Here is an 18,466-nt window from a genome sequence, read left to right as displayed (position 1 = left end):
TTAAGAAAGCCAAGAAATTAGAAAGCAGGAAGGATTTTTGTCAGGATAAATTATTATTTTATAATTATTCATACACATTACAATAAAATACCTGCCCAGTTAAACGAAATATAAATCACCAATCACACACTACATAAAACATTCATAGAATCACAAGATGAAAATCGCAAAAACTCTTTAAATCAATACCAAGTTTTATCAAAAAAACTTTGAGTGTTTCGCAATAAAGTTCAAAAACCTACTGCCATTATTCATAAAATTTCAAAATTCCCCAGATCCAGTTTTATAAGATGATTAAGTATTTATTAATCTAGCGGTCCTGTAGTGGGTAAATATTAAGTTAAAACTATGCTTCATTTGCTGGGATATAGTTCATTTTCTGGACATTCCGAAAACATGCACAACTGAAAATTGACGATTTTAGATTTATGACGTTCTTGAAAGGAGTGAGCGATATGTTACCACATAATATTTCTTATTTACCCAGAATTGTATGCAAATATTGTATACCTTACCTTTATTTCTATATATAATATTATGTTCCTTTATTTTGCTTATTAAATATATTGACACCTAATAAATTTTTATTGTTATTTTGATGACAAATCATTTTTAACCAACTGTATAGCTGGATTTACAATGACGGCCAAGTTTTAAATAACTTGCAAAACCCGCCAGATCTTAAAGTGAATATAAAAATCCGTCACATCCATATTTTTTTACATTAAAACATGTTTTTTTTAATACTGAAGATTTTCTTAAAAAAATGGGAAAACCCTCAATTTCATAATATTATATTTTAAAATAAGACAAATATTTTCAATTTAAATGTTACCCAGAGAATTTTGGATTTTTGACTTACATGGATCTGGCTGATTTTGAAAGTAGGCGACACAGCTCACAGATGTCGGGACAGAAGGGAGTGGCATAATTGGATAACGGAAATGGTTGGATTTGAAAAATATCGCGTCCTTCCACCACTTCATCCATAATTACAAGACAAACAACTCACAAAAAATGTATTTAACGAATATTGTAAAATGAGCCATTGGCACGCAAAAACCCAGTCGGGGCACATTTTTGCAAATTTCAATTGTTGATATATGAGATGAAGTACATAATATTTTTAGGAATGGCATTTTGGCAAAATTTAACATTGTTATTAATAAATGTTAATTTTACCATAAAGATCCTCATTTTTAGCTTTAACTTTTACTTTTTTTAAGAAGAAGTATTTCCTTGTGTATTGATCTATTAATCCCGCATTCATAGTTTATTTTGATAGGTCCCTTTAAAAACGATAGATAGAGGCTTCACTAGTAAAAGCATCAATTGGCACGATTTTCTTTTTGTTACCGATGAAAATCGGACAATTTTTTTTCTTCGTACAACCGTGGCCCAACCTAATGTAAATACTTACCATACCATATTAGTAAAGAAGAAGATCGAAGATGAAAGGACATATCCTGCCGCACAAAGTGAATTGAAAACCCTTGCTTTGGGCAGAGAATGTCGGAAGGTGACAAAATTGAATAATAATAAATCTATATCCCATTATTCATAAATGTACCTAAACATAATATAAACTACGATTGAATATTGTCTATGATTTTTTGTCGATTTGGCGCCAAGTAAGAAATTCGTAGTCTGTGGTTTGTGGCGCCAATTGGCACCGTTTTTATTTTCGTCTTTTCCCTTTGATGTTTTTGTTATTTGTGTAATAAAGAGTTTAGGATAGTTATTTTACCATTATTTACTCTACATATTCATAAAATACTGTTATTTTCTTGAACTGAGATACGAAAATAAAAAATGCAGGAAATAACGCCTGCGTTTTTAAAATATATCGAGGTTGAAAATTTTAAGTCTTTCAGAGGTGAACATAGAATCGGCCCATTTAAAGGATTCACAGCAGTTATTGGACCAAATGGATCAGGTTATTTAAAATTCTGATTGACAAATTGTTATACTATTTGTTTCTATTTTTAATCGATTCCAACAATTCGTTTTAGGAAAGTCAAATTTTATGGATGCTGTCTCTTTTGTTATGGGAGAAAAAACTTCAAGTCTCCGTGTAAAACGCCTCTCGGATCTCATTCACGGAGCTTCCATTCGCCGACCTGTGTCGAAAAGGTAGATAGTACACCGAAATGCTTTACATTACTTTATAAATAAACCTTATTGGTATTTCATATTGCAGTCTGATTTCTCAGACAGTAGGATACGACTTGTATTTGTACAAATTTAATTATATATTAGCACGTATTTATATTTCATCAAAATCTATTTCAGTGCATCTGTAACGGCAATATTTATATTAGAAGATGGTAATGAAAAACACTTTCAACGATCGGTGCAGAGCCAGTCTTCAGATTACAGAATAAACAGGCAGGTATGTATAAATTATTGTAAAATGTTATTTTTTGTCAGATTTATTTAGTATTAAATGTCCCCTAAGCAAACACATAAATTTTCGGCAGTCACACAGCCGTACACTTCAATATTTAAATTTGTATGTTGAAAGTCAGCTGAAAATCAATAAATGTTTTGTTTTACGGTGATAAAATGAATTTGAAAAAAATTCATTCAAATATGAAAACACAAAATTTATTGGTACAATTTCAACAACAACAAAAATAATTCATACGTGATGAAAACATATGACCCAATAGTGTTTTTATATGTTATTTCTAGTACACTTTGTCCCAGCGTCTACCATAGTATGAAAACTTAATTATAAATCAATGGCACTTCTACAAACTCATCTGTAGAATTAGTGAAGTGCCGCTCTTGCCTTAAAAAAAATTATTTAGACAATGCAAAATTTTTCATTAATATTTGTGCTAAGAGTTATTCATTCTTTATTATCAATAAATTGTCAACTTACAAAGTAACTTTGTTTTCTGTTTCATTAAAATCTCTGTTTAACTCAATTAAAATACTGTCTACAAACTCATCAGTAGAATTAGTGAAGTGCCACTCTTGCCTTTAAAAAAATATTTAGACAATGCTACATTTTTCATTAATATTTGTGAAAGGAGTTATTCTTTTTTTTTATCAATAAATTGTCAACTTTCAAAGTACCTTTGTTTTCTGTTTTATTAAAATCTCCGTTTAACTTGAAAATTAGGTAGAAGGTGTTTGCTTGGAAATAGATCTATATTATTGATGTTGAACAAGGTTATTTTTAAGCCTTAATATGGAGAATCACACAGTGCCCACAATTTTATTTATTTACAGTCTGTAAATCACCTGCAGTACTTGAATGAATTGGAACGATTCGGAATAAACGTGAAAGCCAAGAATTTTTTAGTTTTCCAAGGTGCTATAGAGTCCATTGCGTTGAAAAGCCCGAAGGAATGCACTGCTCTTTTCGAAGAAATAAGCGGGTAAGTGTTTATAAAAACAATTGCAACTCAAAAAAGAAAAATTTATTAACCTACAGAGCAATACTGATATATTTATCAGCATGTTGAGATATTATCTCTTATGTAGTACTTAAAATATATTTATATGAAGGTATTGGTTATTTAATTCCAAATCAACATGTTCTTGACTAGATCTCATCAACCAATGTATGAGCATGTTGAGATATCAACTCTTATGTAGTACTTAAAAATATATTTAATAATTTAAATAATAAGGGCGCTTACACAGACGTGAACATGAAAATGATAATGATAGACAAAATATATAAATATAAAGAAAAAAACACCATCAATCGGCTGAGTCTGAAGAAGGGAAATGCAGAGCAGCCATACCTTCTCCATGTCATTGACATCTACACAACATTTTGAAATATTGTGTGATTTTAAAAAAGAATAAAAATATAATATAAATCATAGCCATGATGTTTAAAAAAATGAATACTGGACAAGTTAACCATAGCATAATGGTTAGTCATAAGATTTGGCATTCCAGTTTGGTCCTTCATTCTGGGTCCTGAATTAAATATTATTTTTTGGTTAATTCACTGCGCACTAACAACTAAACATATCCTCTGTCCTTTTCAGGTCTGGTACTTTTAAGGAAGAGTATGAGCGTTGCCATCTGGAAATGAACAGAGCGGATGAGGAAACGCAATTCTTGTACCTTAAAAAAAAAGGAATTGCGGCGGAACGTAAAGAAGCAAAAAGCGACAAGGAGGAAGCCCAAAAATATCAAGACTTAAATATGGAATTGGTTTGTTTGTTTTCTAGTTAACATCAATCTATAAATACAAAATTAAATTTTGAGTGTGTCCAAATACTTGTTCACAAAATCTGGATTATCTCCAATTACAGGAGTTATTTTCATATTATTTTTTGACATCTCATCAAAGATAAAGAAGAATATGAAAGCCTGGGCATTTACAGGGCTGTCCCGTAAATGCCCAGACTTCCATATTCTTCTTCATCTTTGATGAAAGATGTCAGATGATAAGATGTCAAAAAATAATATGAAAATAACTCCTGTAATTGGAGATAATCCAGATCTTGTGAACAAGTGTTCGGACACACTCAAAATGTTGTAAATAAATTATCTGGTCAAATTATAAGCCTAAATAATAAAAATGAAAATGATATTTTCTATATGAAAGTGATTCAAGAATTATGTTTCAAAATTGATTCACATATATATAGAACTTCCAAGAATTTGAGTAGTGTGGTTGTCAATAGTGGGTAGAATTGGTGAATGTTACACGTGTGTGTAAAGTGATCACTTAAACCAGCCTATGACGGCCGTCAGCCCCGTAAATGCCCAGACTTCCATATTCTTCTTCATCTTTGATGAGATGTCAAAAAATAATACAAAATTATACTCTTGAGTTTACCCGTTAAAATGGCATCAATATTTAATTAGTCACCCCTTAAAGATTTTTTTATTTCACGAATTTTGATTTTTTAGGCAACCAAGCAAGTCGAATTGCAGTTATTCAAATTGTTTTATAATGAGAGTGACATCAAGAAGTACGAGGATGAACTCTTACAGAAACAGGAGGAAATAGCTGAAATTGAAGTGAAAAGAGCGGACGCTGAAGAGGTGCTTAAATATAAAAAGAAAGAAGCTGGAATAATTCAACGTGAAATGGCTAAGATAGAGCAGGATATTCGGGAAGCGGTATGTCTATATTATACTTTATAAATACATAACTAACCATCACGCTCCTTTCCTATACTGGTAGGTAGAGAGAATAGAACACCCTACTACATACTATGTCTTTCCAAATATTCTTTGCCTCTTCCATATTCATGCATCTCATACATATCCGCTAATTGTTTTGACTCCTGACTTGACCGCTTTTATTATACATAAATATTCATTTAAAACAACACTTTGGGGCAAACACTGTACTTATATTTATTTATGATTTATTGTGTACTTGCGAGTACAATATATACATAACAGTTTTATCAGCTTTTTTGTCTTTTGTGTCGGTTATCTTCAGCTAAAAAATATAAGGAATTGAAGTGAAAATTTTAGCATCCTCTTTTGTGGTGCTTGGATTTTTTCACACAGGATTTTCTGGTTTCGTTTGGTATTCACAAAATTTGTGAATACGCTGTTTTTTTCAGAACCCACATTGGTTAGTATAATTATGTATTGGGGGAAGGAGGCAGGAATTAACTTTGAAAACTGCGTATATTTGTGTTGTCAAGCCTTACTTACACACCTAACCATCATTCCAACATCACAGTAAAGTAGTGATGTCGGAAAACTCAATACGCTTACTTAAGCCTTACCAACAAATGAACCTGTCAATTAGTGTCTACAATATTTATTGATATCAACATTTTAATTCAACCTGTCTTTTTGGTGTGGTTTCAGGAAGTGGAGATGTATAAAAAACGTCCGACATTCATCAAAGCAAAGGAAAGGGTTGCTCACAACCAGAAGAAACTAGACAACGCTCTTAAAACTTTGGAACAGGCGCGTAGGGCCAACGATGCTCACCAAACTGATATAAGCAAGTTGGAGAAGGATTTGAAGGAAGTGGAAGCCTCCAAGGCAAAATGGGAAGCTACAGTGATCGGGCTGAGTCAGAGCCGAGGCAGGGATATTCACCTCGAAGAAGCTCGGGTATATTTCCAAGAATACATATTCAATTCATTTTACACAAATTTATTATGTTTTTTTAAATTAAACATTTGAATATACCACTTTAATGAGTTTTATTTATATAAACGACTAGTTTCGAAAACTTACAGATGTTTTCATCTTCTGGTAAAAATTAAAACTAAGGAACAAAAAATATATTTAGGGGTATATATAGGTTAATAAATATAGGGAAGGGGGGAGGGTTAAGGAACAAGATTTTTTGAAGAAACTAGTCGTATATATAAATAAAACTCATTAAAGTGGTATATTCAAGTGTTTAATTTAAAAAAAATAATCAACATGTCATTCCACATACTTAATGCCGAATCAATAAATTATATAATTTATTTTATCATTCAAATTAACCCATTGCAACAAAAAGGCAGGGAATCGCCCGCCAAGTCAATTAATTTGTCACTGACTCACAAAGCCGGCGATTCGCCGGTTTGTCTTTGAAGTGTTTTTTTTTTAACATTAAAACTGAATAACACAACTCTGAACGGAACACACTCTTCCAAAAAACTACCTGGATATGAGCCATAATGATCTAGCTTACGAACAACAAAAATATTATGCTTTTATGTTTTACTTTTATTTATTGTTTCGGCATTAACTTTGTGGTAAGACATGTTACAATAATTAAAGAAAACACTTTGTTTTTTACCACTTGAGTTTTTATTAAAGACTACATGTTTCAGAAGTTAAACTTCCATCATTCAGGTCTGTATAATAACTAAAATATAAAATATAAAATTTTTCTATAAATAAGGAGAGGGGAAAGTAAGGGGAAGGGGTTAGTCAAGGAACGGAGTTTGAAAACAAAGGAAAAATTGAAAGCAATGACGAAGAATTTTGAAACAATATATCATTTAATAAATTATTATTAGAATTCAGGTTTTTTTGTATTTCTAAATTTTCAAGATAAAGGCCAAATTATGAATTATCTTGAAAATTTAGAAATACAAAAAAACCTGAATTCTAATAATAATTTATTAAATAATATATTGTTTCAAAATTCTTCGCCATTGCTTTCAATTTTTCCTTTGTTTTCAAACTCCGTTCCTTGACTAACCCCTTCCCCTTACTTTCCCCTCTCCTTATTTATAGAAAAATTTTATATTTTATATTTTAGTTATTATACAGACCTGAATGATGGAAGTTTAACTTCTGAAACATGTAGTCTTTAATAAAAACTCAAGTGGTAAAAAACAAAGTGTTTTCTTTAATTATTGTTTTATGTTTTACCATTTTTATTTTGCGTGTAATTTAGTATTAACGTTATCATAATGAAAAAAACTTCTTCTTATTATAGGCCTTGCGGCCTGTTTTTAAAAGGGATTAGCCTCCTGCGACGTCGATTCCCAGCTATCGACCCATCTAATGAAAAAATGTGTCTAAATTAAATAGTGTGTTTTATAAACAAATTATGTCTTCTTTATTAGTGGTGCAATGGGTTAATGTGTTTTATTTTTTCAGGTCAAAGAGTACGAACAGTTGAAGAAACAGGTATCCATTAAGTCTGCTATGTACCTGCATCAGCTAGACTCCGTGAGCCGTGAGCAGAAATCTGATCAAGATCGTCTAGATAATGAAATCCAAGAGAAATCTGAGTTTGTAAACAAGCACAAGCAAAAGGAACATGAGAAGGCAGAAGCCGTTCAGAGAATACACAAGTTGGCAGAGCATATTAAGTAATTATTCAATATTTATGTACTTGCTTATACACTAGTATTCAAACACTGATGTTGATAATGATATTGAGCATCGAAATACATGTCTTTTTTTTATATTATTTTTTGACATCTCATCAAAGATGAAGAAGAATATGGAAGTCTGGGCATTTACGGGGCTTACGACCGTCATAGGCTGGTTTAAGTGATCACTTTACACACGTGTAACATTCACCAATTCTACCCATTATTGACAACCACACTACTCAAATTCTTGGAAGTTCTATATATATATGAACCAATTTAGAAACCTTGTTCATGAATCACTAAAACTTCACTAGAGACATCTATTGGTGAGATGTAAAGAAGCTTTTTATTAAGCAGAAACTCTTATATTAGTATGTGAGATCCGAATCCCGGATTATAATCACACACATGAGAAACGCCAGAAAATACCATTTTCATTTTTATTATTAAGCTTATAATTTGACCAGATAATTTATTTACAACATTTTGAGTGTGTCCAAATACTTGTTCACAAAATTGGAGATAATCCAGATTTTGTGAACAAGTATTTGGACACACTCAAAATGTTGAAATACATGTCACTGTAATAAAGTTAAATAGTTAGTGATATTCATGAATTAAATGTTCATTTTTAAAATGAATCACTACAAAGTTACTGCCGAACCAGATAATGACTTTTTTGGTTAGTGAGAAAATGCTATAGTTTAATTATTTAGTGAACATCGACTTACATTCATTTGAAGTAAACAGTTTTTTGTTTGAGCAAGTGGGAAAACCGTTAATATAATTCTTTATTAGAATCATATAAGAATCCAATCATAAATGACTTAACATTGAAAGTAGGTACTACTACCATCATGCCGTTTCTCCGCAGGGGTAGGCAGAAAGGATGGAATGCCACACTCTTCTGTCCTGAAAAACACTCCTCGCCTCCTTCACATCCATACATCTAGTCATACATGCCCTCCGATTACGCAGACTTTTGACAGCACAAGATTTTAGGTTCTGATTGATCTGATCATGTCAAGTCTTTTTCGGCTGTCCTCGTTCTGTTTTCCCATTCGCTCCACACGTCCATACCACCTTAAAAAACTCTTCCTAATCTTTTCAATAATTTCTTGTTCAGCCTTACATACCTTTTTCTATCTTCATTTTTAATTCTGCCATACAATGATTTTCCACACATTCGTCTGAGGGAGCGCATTTCAACAGCGTTCCCTCTAATTTCATCCTTCCTTTGCCAATTTTTATGTTTCGCTCCCATACATTATCCCTACACAGGAGAGCTTGGGCACCTTTGTTTTATAATATGTCAAAAGTAAATTTATATAAGCAAAAGTGCTTAAATCACTCTTTATACTTACCATTACAAAAACACTAAACATAACATGATCAATTCATTTGTGCGTCAGTTCAAGCATCGTAGGATTTGAATCAAATAGTTCTACTGGCATCCTTGAACATTTTTAAAATTTATGTTTTACTCAAAACTTAATTTTTTTATTTGCGAGAGCAGATCTGAAAAATCTTCATAGGTCAGCGGTAGAAACATTCAGTGTATTCAATTCAATTAAATTTATTTAATAATTAACATATACATGACAAACTTACATTTAAGGCATATATGTCAATACAGCAAATTAAATAATAATAATAATAAAACCCTTATCCGCACCCCAACGGTGCATAGGGCACTGCTTCATATGAACACAGTGTTATCTTGATCGTTTACACACGAAGGAAAGGTGATCAGCCCTCCGCTTCAGGTACCGGTCCAGGGTAATATTGAATAAATATTACAGTGAAAAAATCACTAATATTTATTTGACCCCCCTGGGAATCGAACCCGGGACCTCCAGAACGGTAGCCGAGCGTGCTGACCATTACACTACAGAGGCGGACAGCAAATTAAAAAGTAAATAAAAAGACTGACGTTGAAGTAGAGAAGAATCCTGCTTCGGAATACCCCCTCAGAGACATGGATATCTATTGTGATATTGTTCAGCATGACAGTAGCTCTTCCTACAGGCATAACCATTGGCAGGTTGGTCCCGTATATAGAAATGTGAAACAATCTATGCCGACGCTGTCTTTGGTAACCATCGAGAACATACAGACCAATGCTCTGCATAATTTCAGAAGTATATGATTCTTTGCTCATTATCAAAAAGAATGGATAGAGTTTGAGATCATACTTATGCTCGTGAGTCTGGGTGAGACCTGAGGATTTTCTCACTCACACAAATAATGGTGGTGTGTCCAGGGTATTGGAGCAGGCGCTAGAAAAACAGTGCCGTCTGCGCGCGGAGCTGCAGACGGATGTGGGGGCAGGACGCGAACGCACTATGGAGCTGCAGGCCGCACTGGAGCAGGTGGTCGAGTACCTCGGGGACGCACGCGTGGACAAGTACGAGGATGCCAGACGACGCAAGAAACAAGAGATTGTCGAGAGCTTGAAAAGAGAGATCCCGGGAGTGGTAATCTTTTACTCTCTCCCTATTCATTTACTTTGAAAAGTTTTCTTTGTGGAAACATGTACACCATATTATTGTCGTAATCGTTGAACAATCAATATTTATGTTAATAAAACAGCAATTGTAAAACACATGAAAAAATATAGCAAAAGTATTATTGGCCATTAAAAATTTGCAATAAAATTTAAAGAATAATCAATAATAAATTTAATAATAATGAAAATATCAGCTGTTTGTGGCATGTATCACTCAACACTTTGCCAAAAAAATTAATAATAATTTTCACAGTAGATTTTAAGAAATAGTGATATTTACTAAGTAAAACTTTACTGGCAAATCGATTAATTAAATTTTATTTCGGCTTGAATAACCAGCAGGTGCAATATTTAGTCAGATATATTTTGTTTACAACAACAAAGTATTATAAAATAATAACAATTTTTTTTAAATACTTGAGAGATTTTGTAAGGAGATCAGCTCCCTAGCAATTGCAACACTGAACTCCAGTGCCGCCACATATATCTCAGGATAGGGGCTGGACAGGGTACACTCTATAAGCAGTTTTATGATGAGGTTGGAGCTCTTCATCAGCCTCTTCCGGAAATCTGCCACTCTATACCTTATTAGTAGTGTGTTATGTATCCCAGTGTGGTATGTGTGCTGAAGCAAATATACCACTCACGCTTCAGTGACTTCATGAGGGCTCTGAATCCATCATTGTAACATCTCTTGTGCCTCACTGCGTAAGCGTACACCACATTTCGCTGGCATGAGAGTCAGTAGTTTTTATATTTCCGATAGCTTTCTAAATCATAATGTTTTTACCGCCTTGTTTAAAATTGCTATTTGCCTGTAGTTTTCTATCATGGCTATATTTCAAATAGGGTTTTTCACGATAAGTACAATTATCAATTTACAAAGACTCCGATAGAAACAAGTGCTGTAAATTGTGGAGCCCACAATATATTTATCCTTATGCTAGCATATTTAAAATTTACTAATATATGCTTACTAATACTCTTTTGGTGTGTAAATCAAAAACCTACAACTTAATATTTAGACAACTTGACATATAGCGCTCATACACAATGTAAAAAAATCTCGTTAAAATATTTTATCCATTTTTAACTTTTCTTTGAGAAAAAAAATCATTGCTTATTTATTTAATGCTATTAATTTTCTATATTTCTCAAACCTTCCCTTTCATGAATTTTATCTTCCTTTTAGTATAATCGCATTATTAACATGTGCCAGCCGACACACACACGTTACAACGTTGCCATTACTAAGGTACTCGGTAAATACATGGAAGCCATTGTGGTAGATACAGAGAAGACGGCCAGGAAGTGTATTCAAGTTCTCAAGGATCGGATGCTAGAGCCCGAAACGTTCTTATCCTTGAATTACATTCAAGTCAAACAATTAAAAGAACGTTTGAGGTAAACAATTTATATAAATACAGATACATAATTTATATAAAACCTATTACTATAATGAAATATTCATTTTGATTTTGTAATTATAGAGGTATTCAAGAACCAAGAAATGTTAAATTATTGTTTGACGTTCTACGCTTCGAGCCTCCAGCCATTCTCAGTGCTGTACTCTTTGTAACTAATAATGTTCTGGTTTGTGAAACTGCAGAGGATGCTTGCCGAGTCGCTTATGATCTCGACGGAAACAAAAACACGAGATATGATGTAAGTGTGAATATTCAATTTTAGAAAATGAAGGGGCTTCGACCTCATTAAAGTGTAAGAAAATCTTCCATCAAATAAACTTTTACCATGTTCTTCGTTGTTGTCTTATCGTAAAAATATTATAAACAAACCATTTTTTTATATTGATGTTTTGTCATTGTATTTTCAGGCTGTAGCTCTGAATGGAACGTTCTATCAGAAATCTGGAATCATTTCTGGGGGCAGTTTTGATCTTGCGAAGAAGGCCAAACGCTGGGATGAAAAACAGGTGTCTCAGCTAAAAGCTAAGAAAGTAAATACCGTTTTATTTTCACATTACCACTTTATTTACATTCATTCAATTACATTCACATATTTAATGTAAATTTGTAATTACAGGAAAAACTAATAGAAGAACTGAGAGAGCAAACGAAGAAGTCCAGAAAGGAATCCGAGTTAACGACAGTCGATTGCCAAATTAGAGGATTGGAAACTCGAATGAAGTATTCCAGAACTGATCTGGATGCCATGGTTTGTACCTCCAATTGCACTTCTTGCTACAATTAAAGCTTAATTTCAACAACAATAATTCACATTATGTATGGCTTAATTACAAAATTCTACTCCCTACACTGTCTTTAACAAAAATAATGATTCGAAAAAGTTCAACATAAAACTTCCAAACATTGCTACATGTTGGTTTGTGCATATTTGGAAAATGAGTGATTTATTTATTTATTTGTTGTTTCATAAAGAGCGATTATTTTCAGAATTTCAATACCGTTTATTTAAAATTAATTTACTTTTACTGTCGCTATGAGAACCGCCATTAACTCAAAAAGTTCAAAAGCTTTTTAAGCAATCAATGTCAAATCTAGAAATATTCAAATTTTTCTAAAATGAGAAAACTTTTATCAGACACTATGTGGTGCGCTTGCTTTCCATTGTGTTTATATAAAAATAAAAATTGTATTTTTTTTTATTACAGGCAAGACAAATAAGTACTTTGGAGAGCGAAATGTCCAACCTACAGCATAGAATGGACATGTATGGTGTAAGTAGTGATTTTCATACAGGTGTATTTATAACATGGATATTATTTAGCATAAACCAATATTCTCTTGCATTGCAGCCCAACATTACAGAAATTGAACGCATAATGCGAGACAGGGATCTTAAGATTCAGGAAATAAAGAAAGTTGTGAATAATGTGGAGGACGACATGTTCAGTAAATTCTGTCGGGATATTGGTGTCTCCAATATCAGGTCTGTTCATTATCTCGTGATTTATCAATTTTATTATATGATTAATTTAGGATACAAATTGTGATCATCTTTTTTTCCAGGCAATATGAAGAGAGGGAATTACGGGATCAACATGATAGAGCCAAAAAACGGATGGAATTCGATACTCAGATTGATAGAATCACCAGTATCTTGGAATTTGAAAAGTCTCGTGACGTTCAGAGTAAGTCATCGTTATCACGTATCTTCTTCTTCTTCTTCAAACCCTTATCCGAACCCAATAGTGCATAGGGCACTGCATCATACAAAAGCAGTGTTATCTTTATTGTTATAACATGAAAGAATGGTGATCAGCCCTGTGCTTCAGTATTCAATCAATATTATAGTGAAAAATCACTTATATTTAGTAGACCCGCCTCCAGGGTATCGAACCCAGGACCTCCAGTATGGTAGTCGAGCGTGCTGACCATTACACTATGGAGGCGGTCATGTATAACTGTACGTTATCGTATTGAAATTGAGAACACTTGTTTTTTACCACTTGAGTTATATTAATTTTTAACGACTAGTTTTAGAAACTACAGATGCTTCCATCTACAGGTTGGAATATAAACTTAAGCATAAATAATTATCTGTACTGTAAGTGAAACATATGTAGCTTCGGAAACTAGTTATTGTTAAAAATTTGGTTTCTTATATTGTTTATAATTAGATCCATATTGGGGCACGAAATTCGCGTCGCCGTCCGGGCGTGCGCGGGTTAGTAGGTATAAGGTAGTTAATACAAAACTATCACTATCTGTCCCATAAAATAATATACGACCGCTCACCACTGCTGACAGAAGTGAAGTGAAAATAAATAAAACTCAAGTGGTAAAGTTCTCATATACAATATAATCATGTCTTACTGCAATGTAAACGCTGAAACAATAAATAAAATCTACATTATTGTATTTTATTATGGCAGCCTGGTTATTTGCTCACTCGTTTGCAGAAAATGTGGTGCGCTGGGAGCGCATGGTACAGGATGAGGAGGAGGAGTTGCAGACGTCGCGGCAGGCAGAGGTGAAGCAATGTGGAAACATGGACAAGGTGCTGCAGCACACCGAAGGGCTCAAGAGGGAGCACCAAGCCAAGAGATGCCAGCAAAAGCAGATGGACGACGAGATGGCCAAGGTATAGAAGGCATAGTTCCATGTGTAGGGGCAGAGAATAACATACAGATTGGAACTCAGCCATGACTATGTCGCTCACTCCTTTCAAGAACGTCATAAATCAAAAATTGTTCAATTTTCAGTTATGCATGTTTTCGGAATGCCCAGAAAATGTACTATATCCCAGCAAAAGAGGCATATTTTTAACTTAATGTATTTACCCGCTACAGGGCACAAAGTATTGTTTTTGCATTTTGAAGAAAAGGCATTGTTTAATTAATTTTTTAAATATTTTTAATATTTTTCAAACGGAGAAAAAACCTTCAGGTGTTACATAAAAAGATCTGTTACACAGTAAAAAGTTCAGTAAGTGGCTTGATATTTATTTTTAATACATTGTATTATATTTTTAAACTTTAAAAACGTTCTCCTGAAAAATCAAGTTTGATTTATGACGTTCTTAAAAGGAGTGAGCGATGTGTTTACCATACACTATATTTTCTTCTTCTTCTACTGCTTGGTGTAGGCTTTGTGGTCTGTTTTTAGATGGATATTGATTAACTTAATTTTGTGAGTCCAAAATTTTGTTAAAAAATCTGGGTTTGTCCACTTAAGGGCTATTTATATTGACATCTCACCATAGATAACGCGTTATTTGTGAACAAAGATTTGAAAGAGAATAAAATAATCATAATTTATGCTGAATAATCTTTTTATCATGTTTTCAAATCGTCTCCTAGCATGCAAAATAATTCGGGAAGAATCTTACATATAATTAATTTCTCTGCTAAATAAAAAGAAATACTTAACTCAACCTTAGATGGTGCCGAAAAATCGCATGTGAAGGAAGTTGTCTATTGCAGGATATACTCGTATGTATATACAATTCCGAAATTTGAGTATTATAATGACAATTTGACAACTGTCAATCATGGGTAGAATGGTGAATGTTATGACACGCCGTAATCCCCGTAAATACCTAGACTTCCATATTCTTCTTCGTCTGTGTTAAGATATCAGTATATTTCTATGTGTTAGGTGTGAAGAATATCTTACACATTGGAACTCGGCTGTGACTATGTACTCGTAAATACACTGCTTTATTGACAGGACTGATATCCTTTTACTTTTAATATTCCATTTTACCATTGTTCATCGATATCTGTCTTCTCTTATTTTAGGCAAGACGTGAAGTTGGAAATATCGCTAAAGATATACTTGCCATCCAGAAACAAATCTCATATATTGAGTCTAAAATAGAAAGTAAGAAAAATGACAGGCACAACATCTTGGAGCAGTGCGAAGTAAGCGTCCTTGAATTATTACCTATTTATTCACTGTTGACCATCTCAAGTACTCATCCCTCATTTTCTTTTAGATTGAAGACATTGTAATACCCATGATCCAGGGTAATATGGAGGACATATTCACCAACACTGCGGCTGGAGAGAATGAATCAGAATCTTCTTCCATGAATATAACAGCAATGATTGAAAAGGAAGCGAGGTTAGTCAGCTGCATGTACTACACTAATATGTATTCTTCTTTACTAACATTTTCTAAATTAATATATATAATATATTAATAAATAAATAATAATACTTTTGTAACTATCCTTCAAACATGTTATAAGTTTGACCATTTAATAAATAGTTCATACAAAAAAAAGATTAAGAAACATATTTTAATCCTTAGCACTTAAGAACTGTAATATAGAGACTTGCCATACTACTTGAATGCCGCCAAGAAAATAAAGTCTTAATATTCAATATTTTTAATATATATTGGTTTTTACTTTTCAATTCAATTAAACCAGAATCATATAAGGACAATTAAATAATTGAATTCGATTGAGTTGGTGGAATGTCATACAATAAAAAATTGAGTGCAAAGGGTTAAGGATTGAACCATAACTATGTAATTCTATCATGTTTCAGAATTCGCATCCAATATGCAACTTTAGATTCTAAGTATAAAGAATTAGATGAATTTGAGGATATCAAAAATCAAGCTGATCAATTTTCCAAATCGATTTCGAATTTGAAACAAACCGTCGATGAGATCCAAGGACCCAATATGAGAGTAAGTGCTATTTAAAAAATAATTGTATGTATACAATTTATTATAAATAAATTGACAATATGTTTGTAATTCGCAATATGGTTATTTTAACAGGCAGAACAAAAGCTAGAGGAAGTGCATGAAAAGGTGACGGCGACAAATAAGGCTTTCGAAGCCGCCCGTAAAAAGGCACGCATAGCCAAAATTGCTTTTGACAAAGTCAAAAAGGCCCGGCATGACAAATTTGTACATTGTTTCGACCATGTAGCGAATGAGATTGACGCTATTTACAAGGTAAAAATATTTTAACACACCACTTTTTTTAGTTAAAAATAGACTTTTATTTCATTTTTAATTCTAGCAATACAAATTTCACTTTTAGTATTGTCATTTTTTTTAATTCCCTTATTCGCAGAGTTTGACATTGAATCAGTCTGCACAAGCCTATCTTGGAGCTGAGAATCCTGAGGAGCCGTACTTGCACGGTATAAACTATAATTGCGTAGCGCCTGGGAAACGATTCCAGCCTTTGTCCAACTTATCTGGAGGAGAGAAAACTATGGCTGCTCTTGCAATGCTGTTTGCCATTCACAGGTTTGTATCAGAACTTTTCACTTGTTACTAATTATAAAAATTCACTACTACTACTGTTAAATGCACTTAATTGTTAAACTTGTGAAAGGGATCCGTAACAGAATGTCAATGAATAATGATTGAGTGAGAAATGCGATCTCTCTGCCTTCCCCTGCTGGAGTAAAAACACCATTTTCTTATTTTTTTTAAAAAGTCCGTTAAATCAAAATTTTAAAAGAAGTACCTAAATAAGAATAGAAAAAAAATTACAGTCCTCCACTTATGACCAGCAATTTAGTGTATATTTTTTTACTCTTAAAGTTTTGTCTAAATATTAAGATAAACAAAAACAACAACAAAAATTATATTAAAATTTGATTGACTTTCAGAACATAAGCGGCAAAATTCAAACGTAAGAATAAGATTTACCAATCATATATCGCTCACTCCTTTCAAGAACGTCATAAATCAAAAAACTTGATTTTTCAGGAGAGCGTTTTTAAAGTTTAAAAATATAATACAATGTATTAAAAATAAATATCAAGCCACTTATTGAACTTTTTACTGTGCAACAGATCTTTTTAGGTGAAACCGGGAGGTTTTTTCTCCATTTGAAAAATATTTAGTATATTTAAAAAAATATTTAAACAACACCTTTTCTTCAAAATGCAAAAACAACACTTTCTGTCCTGTAGCGGGTAAATATTAAGTTAAAAGTATGTCGCTTTTGCTGGGATATAGTACATTTTTTGGGCATTCCGAAAACATGCACGACTGAAAATTGACAATTTTTGATTTATGACGTTCTTGAAAGGAGTGAGCGATATCAAAATTCAAACTTTGTCAAAATATTGGTTAAAAGGGCAAAAATTACAGTATAAAAAATTATAATATTAATAAAATTCAATTGTTCATATTAAAATAATCATCTCAATAATAAATGCATGAAATTTTGAGAGAGATCAACTTGTTATTAAAATTTATAAAAATGTCTTTCATCCAGTATTGGGAGTCTTACGATATAATAAAATTATGATTCTTTTCAGTTACTGTCCCGCTCCATTCATCCTTCTAGACGAAGTAGATGCCGCTCTAGATAACACGAACATAAGCAAAGTAGCCAAGTATATACGCAATAAAATCAATAAACTTCAGACGATCGTCATATCGTTGAAAGAAGAATTTTACGCACACACTGATGCGCTTATTGGAATCACTCCAGAGGTAAAATAATATTCATATGTGGATCTATTGTTTTGAATCTTATAACAAATGTGTAGATTTAACACTAGTATTATTTTTTTCTTTCAGCCTGCTGATTGCCTCGTCAGTGATGTCCTGTTATTGGATTTGGAACCTTTCGAGGATTAAATAACTAAATTAAATTAAATTTACCACTTATAAAGTTAGTACATATAAGTTTTATTTAAAGGTTAAAAGTTTTCATAATGACTTGTGTAGATTGAAGTTTATTTATATGTATTACTATGAAATATTCATATAAA

At 32.6% G+C, this 18,466-nt stretch overlaps 1 protein-coding gene across 1 annotated transcript; it reads left to right on the top strand.

Annotated features, from left to right (window-relative positions):
- Positions 1 to 1,666: 1,666 nt before the first annotated feature.
- Positions 1,667 to 18,409, top strand: LOC148311339 (structural maintenance of chromosomes protein 1A-like). Its single transcript, XM_088256814.1, has 24 exons — positions 1,667 to 1,936; positions 2,013 to 2,133; positions 2,293 to 2,392; positions 3,241 to 3,389; positions 4,014 to 4,182; positions 4,888 to 5,100; positions 5,809 to 6,060; positions 7,555 to 7,769; positions 10,039 to 10,252; positions 11,477 to 11,688; positions 11,775 to 11,949; positions 12,119 to 12,241; positions 12,328 to 12,459; positions 12,917 to 12,982; positions 13,061 to 13,194; positions 13,275 to 13,396; positions 14,168 to 14,349; positions 15,509 to 15,631; positions 15,706 to 15,833; positions 16,265 to 16,409; positions 16,503 to 16,682; positions 16,804 to 16,982; positions 18,008 to 18,185; positions 18,273 to 18,409. The coding sequence occupies exons 1-24, from the start codon at positions 1,813 to 1,815 to the stop codon at positions 18,330 to 18,332; spliced, it is 3,696 nt and encodes a 1,231-aa protein (XP_088112940.1). The 5' UTR covers positions 1,667 to 1,812; the 3' UTR covers positions 18,333 to 18,409.
- Positions 18,410 to 18,466: the final 57 nt, after the last annotated feature.

The sequence above is a fragment of the Brachycentrus maculatus genome, unplaced genomic scaffold (genome assembly GCF_059751285.1).
Source record: "Brachycentrus maculatus isolate JH-2025_06_01 unplaced genomic scaffold, ASM5975128v1 h1tg000067l, whole genome shotgun sequence".
Classification (NCBI taxonomy): Eukaryota; Metazoa; Arthropoda; class Insecta; order Trichoptera; family Brachycentridae; genus Brachycentrus; species Brachycentrus maculatus.
Note: the sequence above shows the minus strand (reverse complement) of the source record. Positions and strands in the feature narration are given on the sequence as shown.

Bases quoted from the DNA above. Each gene is read 5' to 3' on its own strand.
- LOC148311339 (XM_088256814.1), top strand. From the start codon at position 1,813: ATGCAGGAAATAACGCCTGCGTTTTTAAAATATATCGAGGTTGAAAAT. The intron at 1,937-2,012 runs GTTATTTAAAAT...AATTCGTTTTAG, and splicing joins TATTGGACCAAATGGATCAG to GAAAGTCAAATTTTATGGAT. The intron at 13,397-14,167 runs GTAAGTCATCGT...ACTCGTTTGCAG, and splicing joins AAAGTCTCGTGACGTTCAGA to AAAATGTGGTGCGCTGGGAG.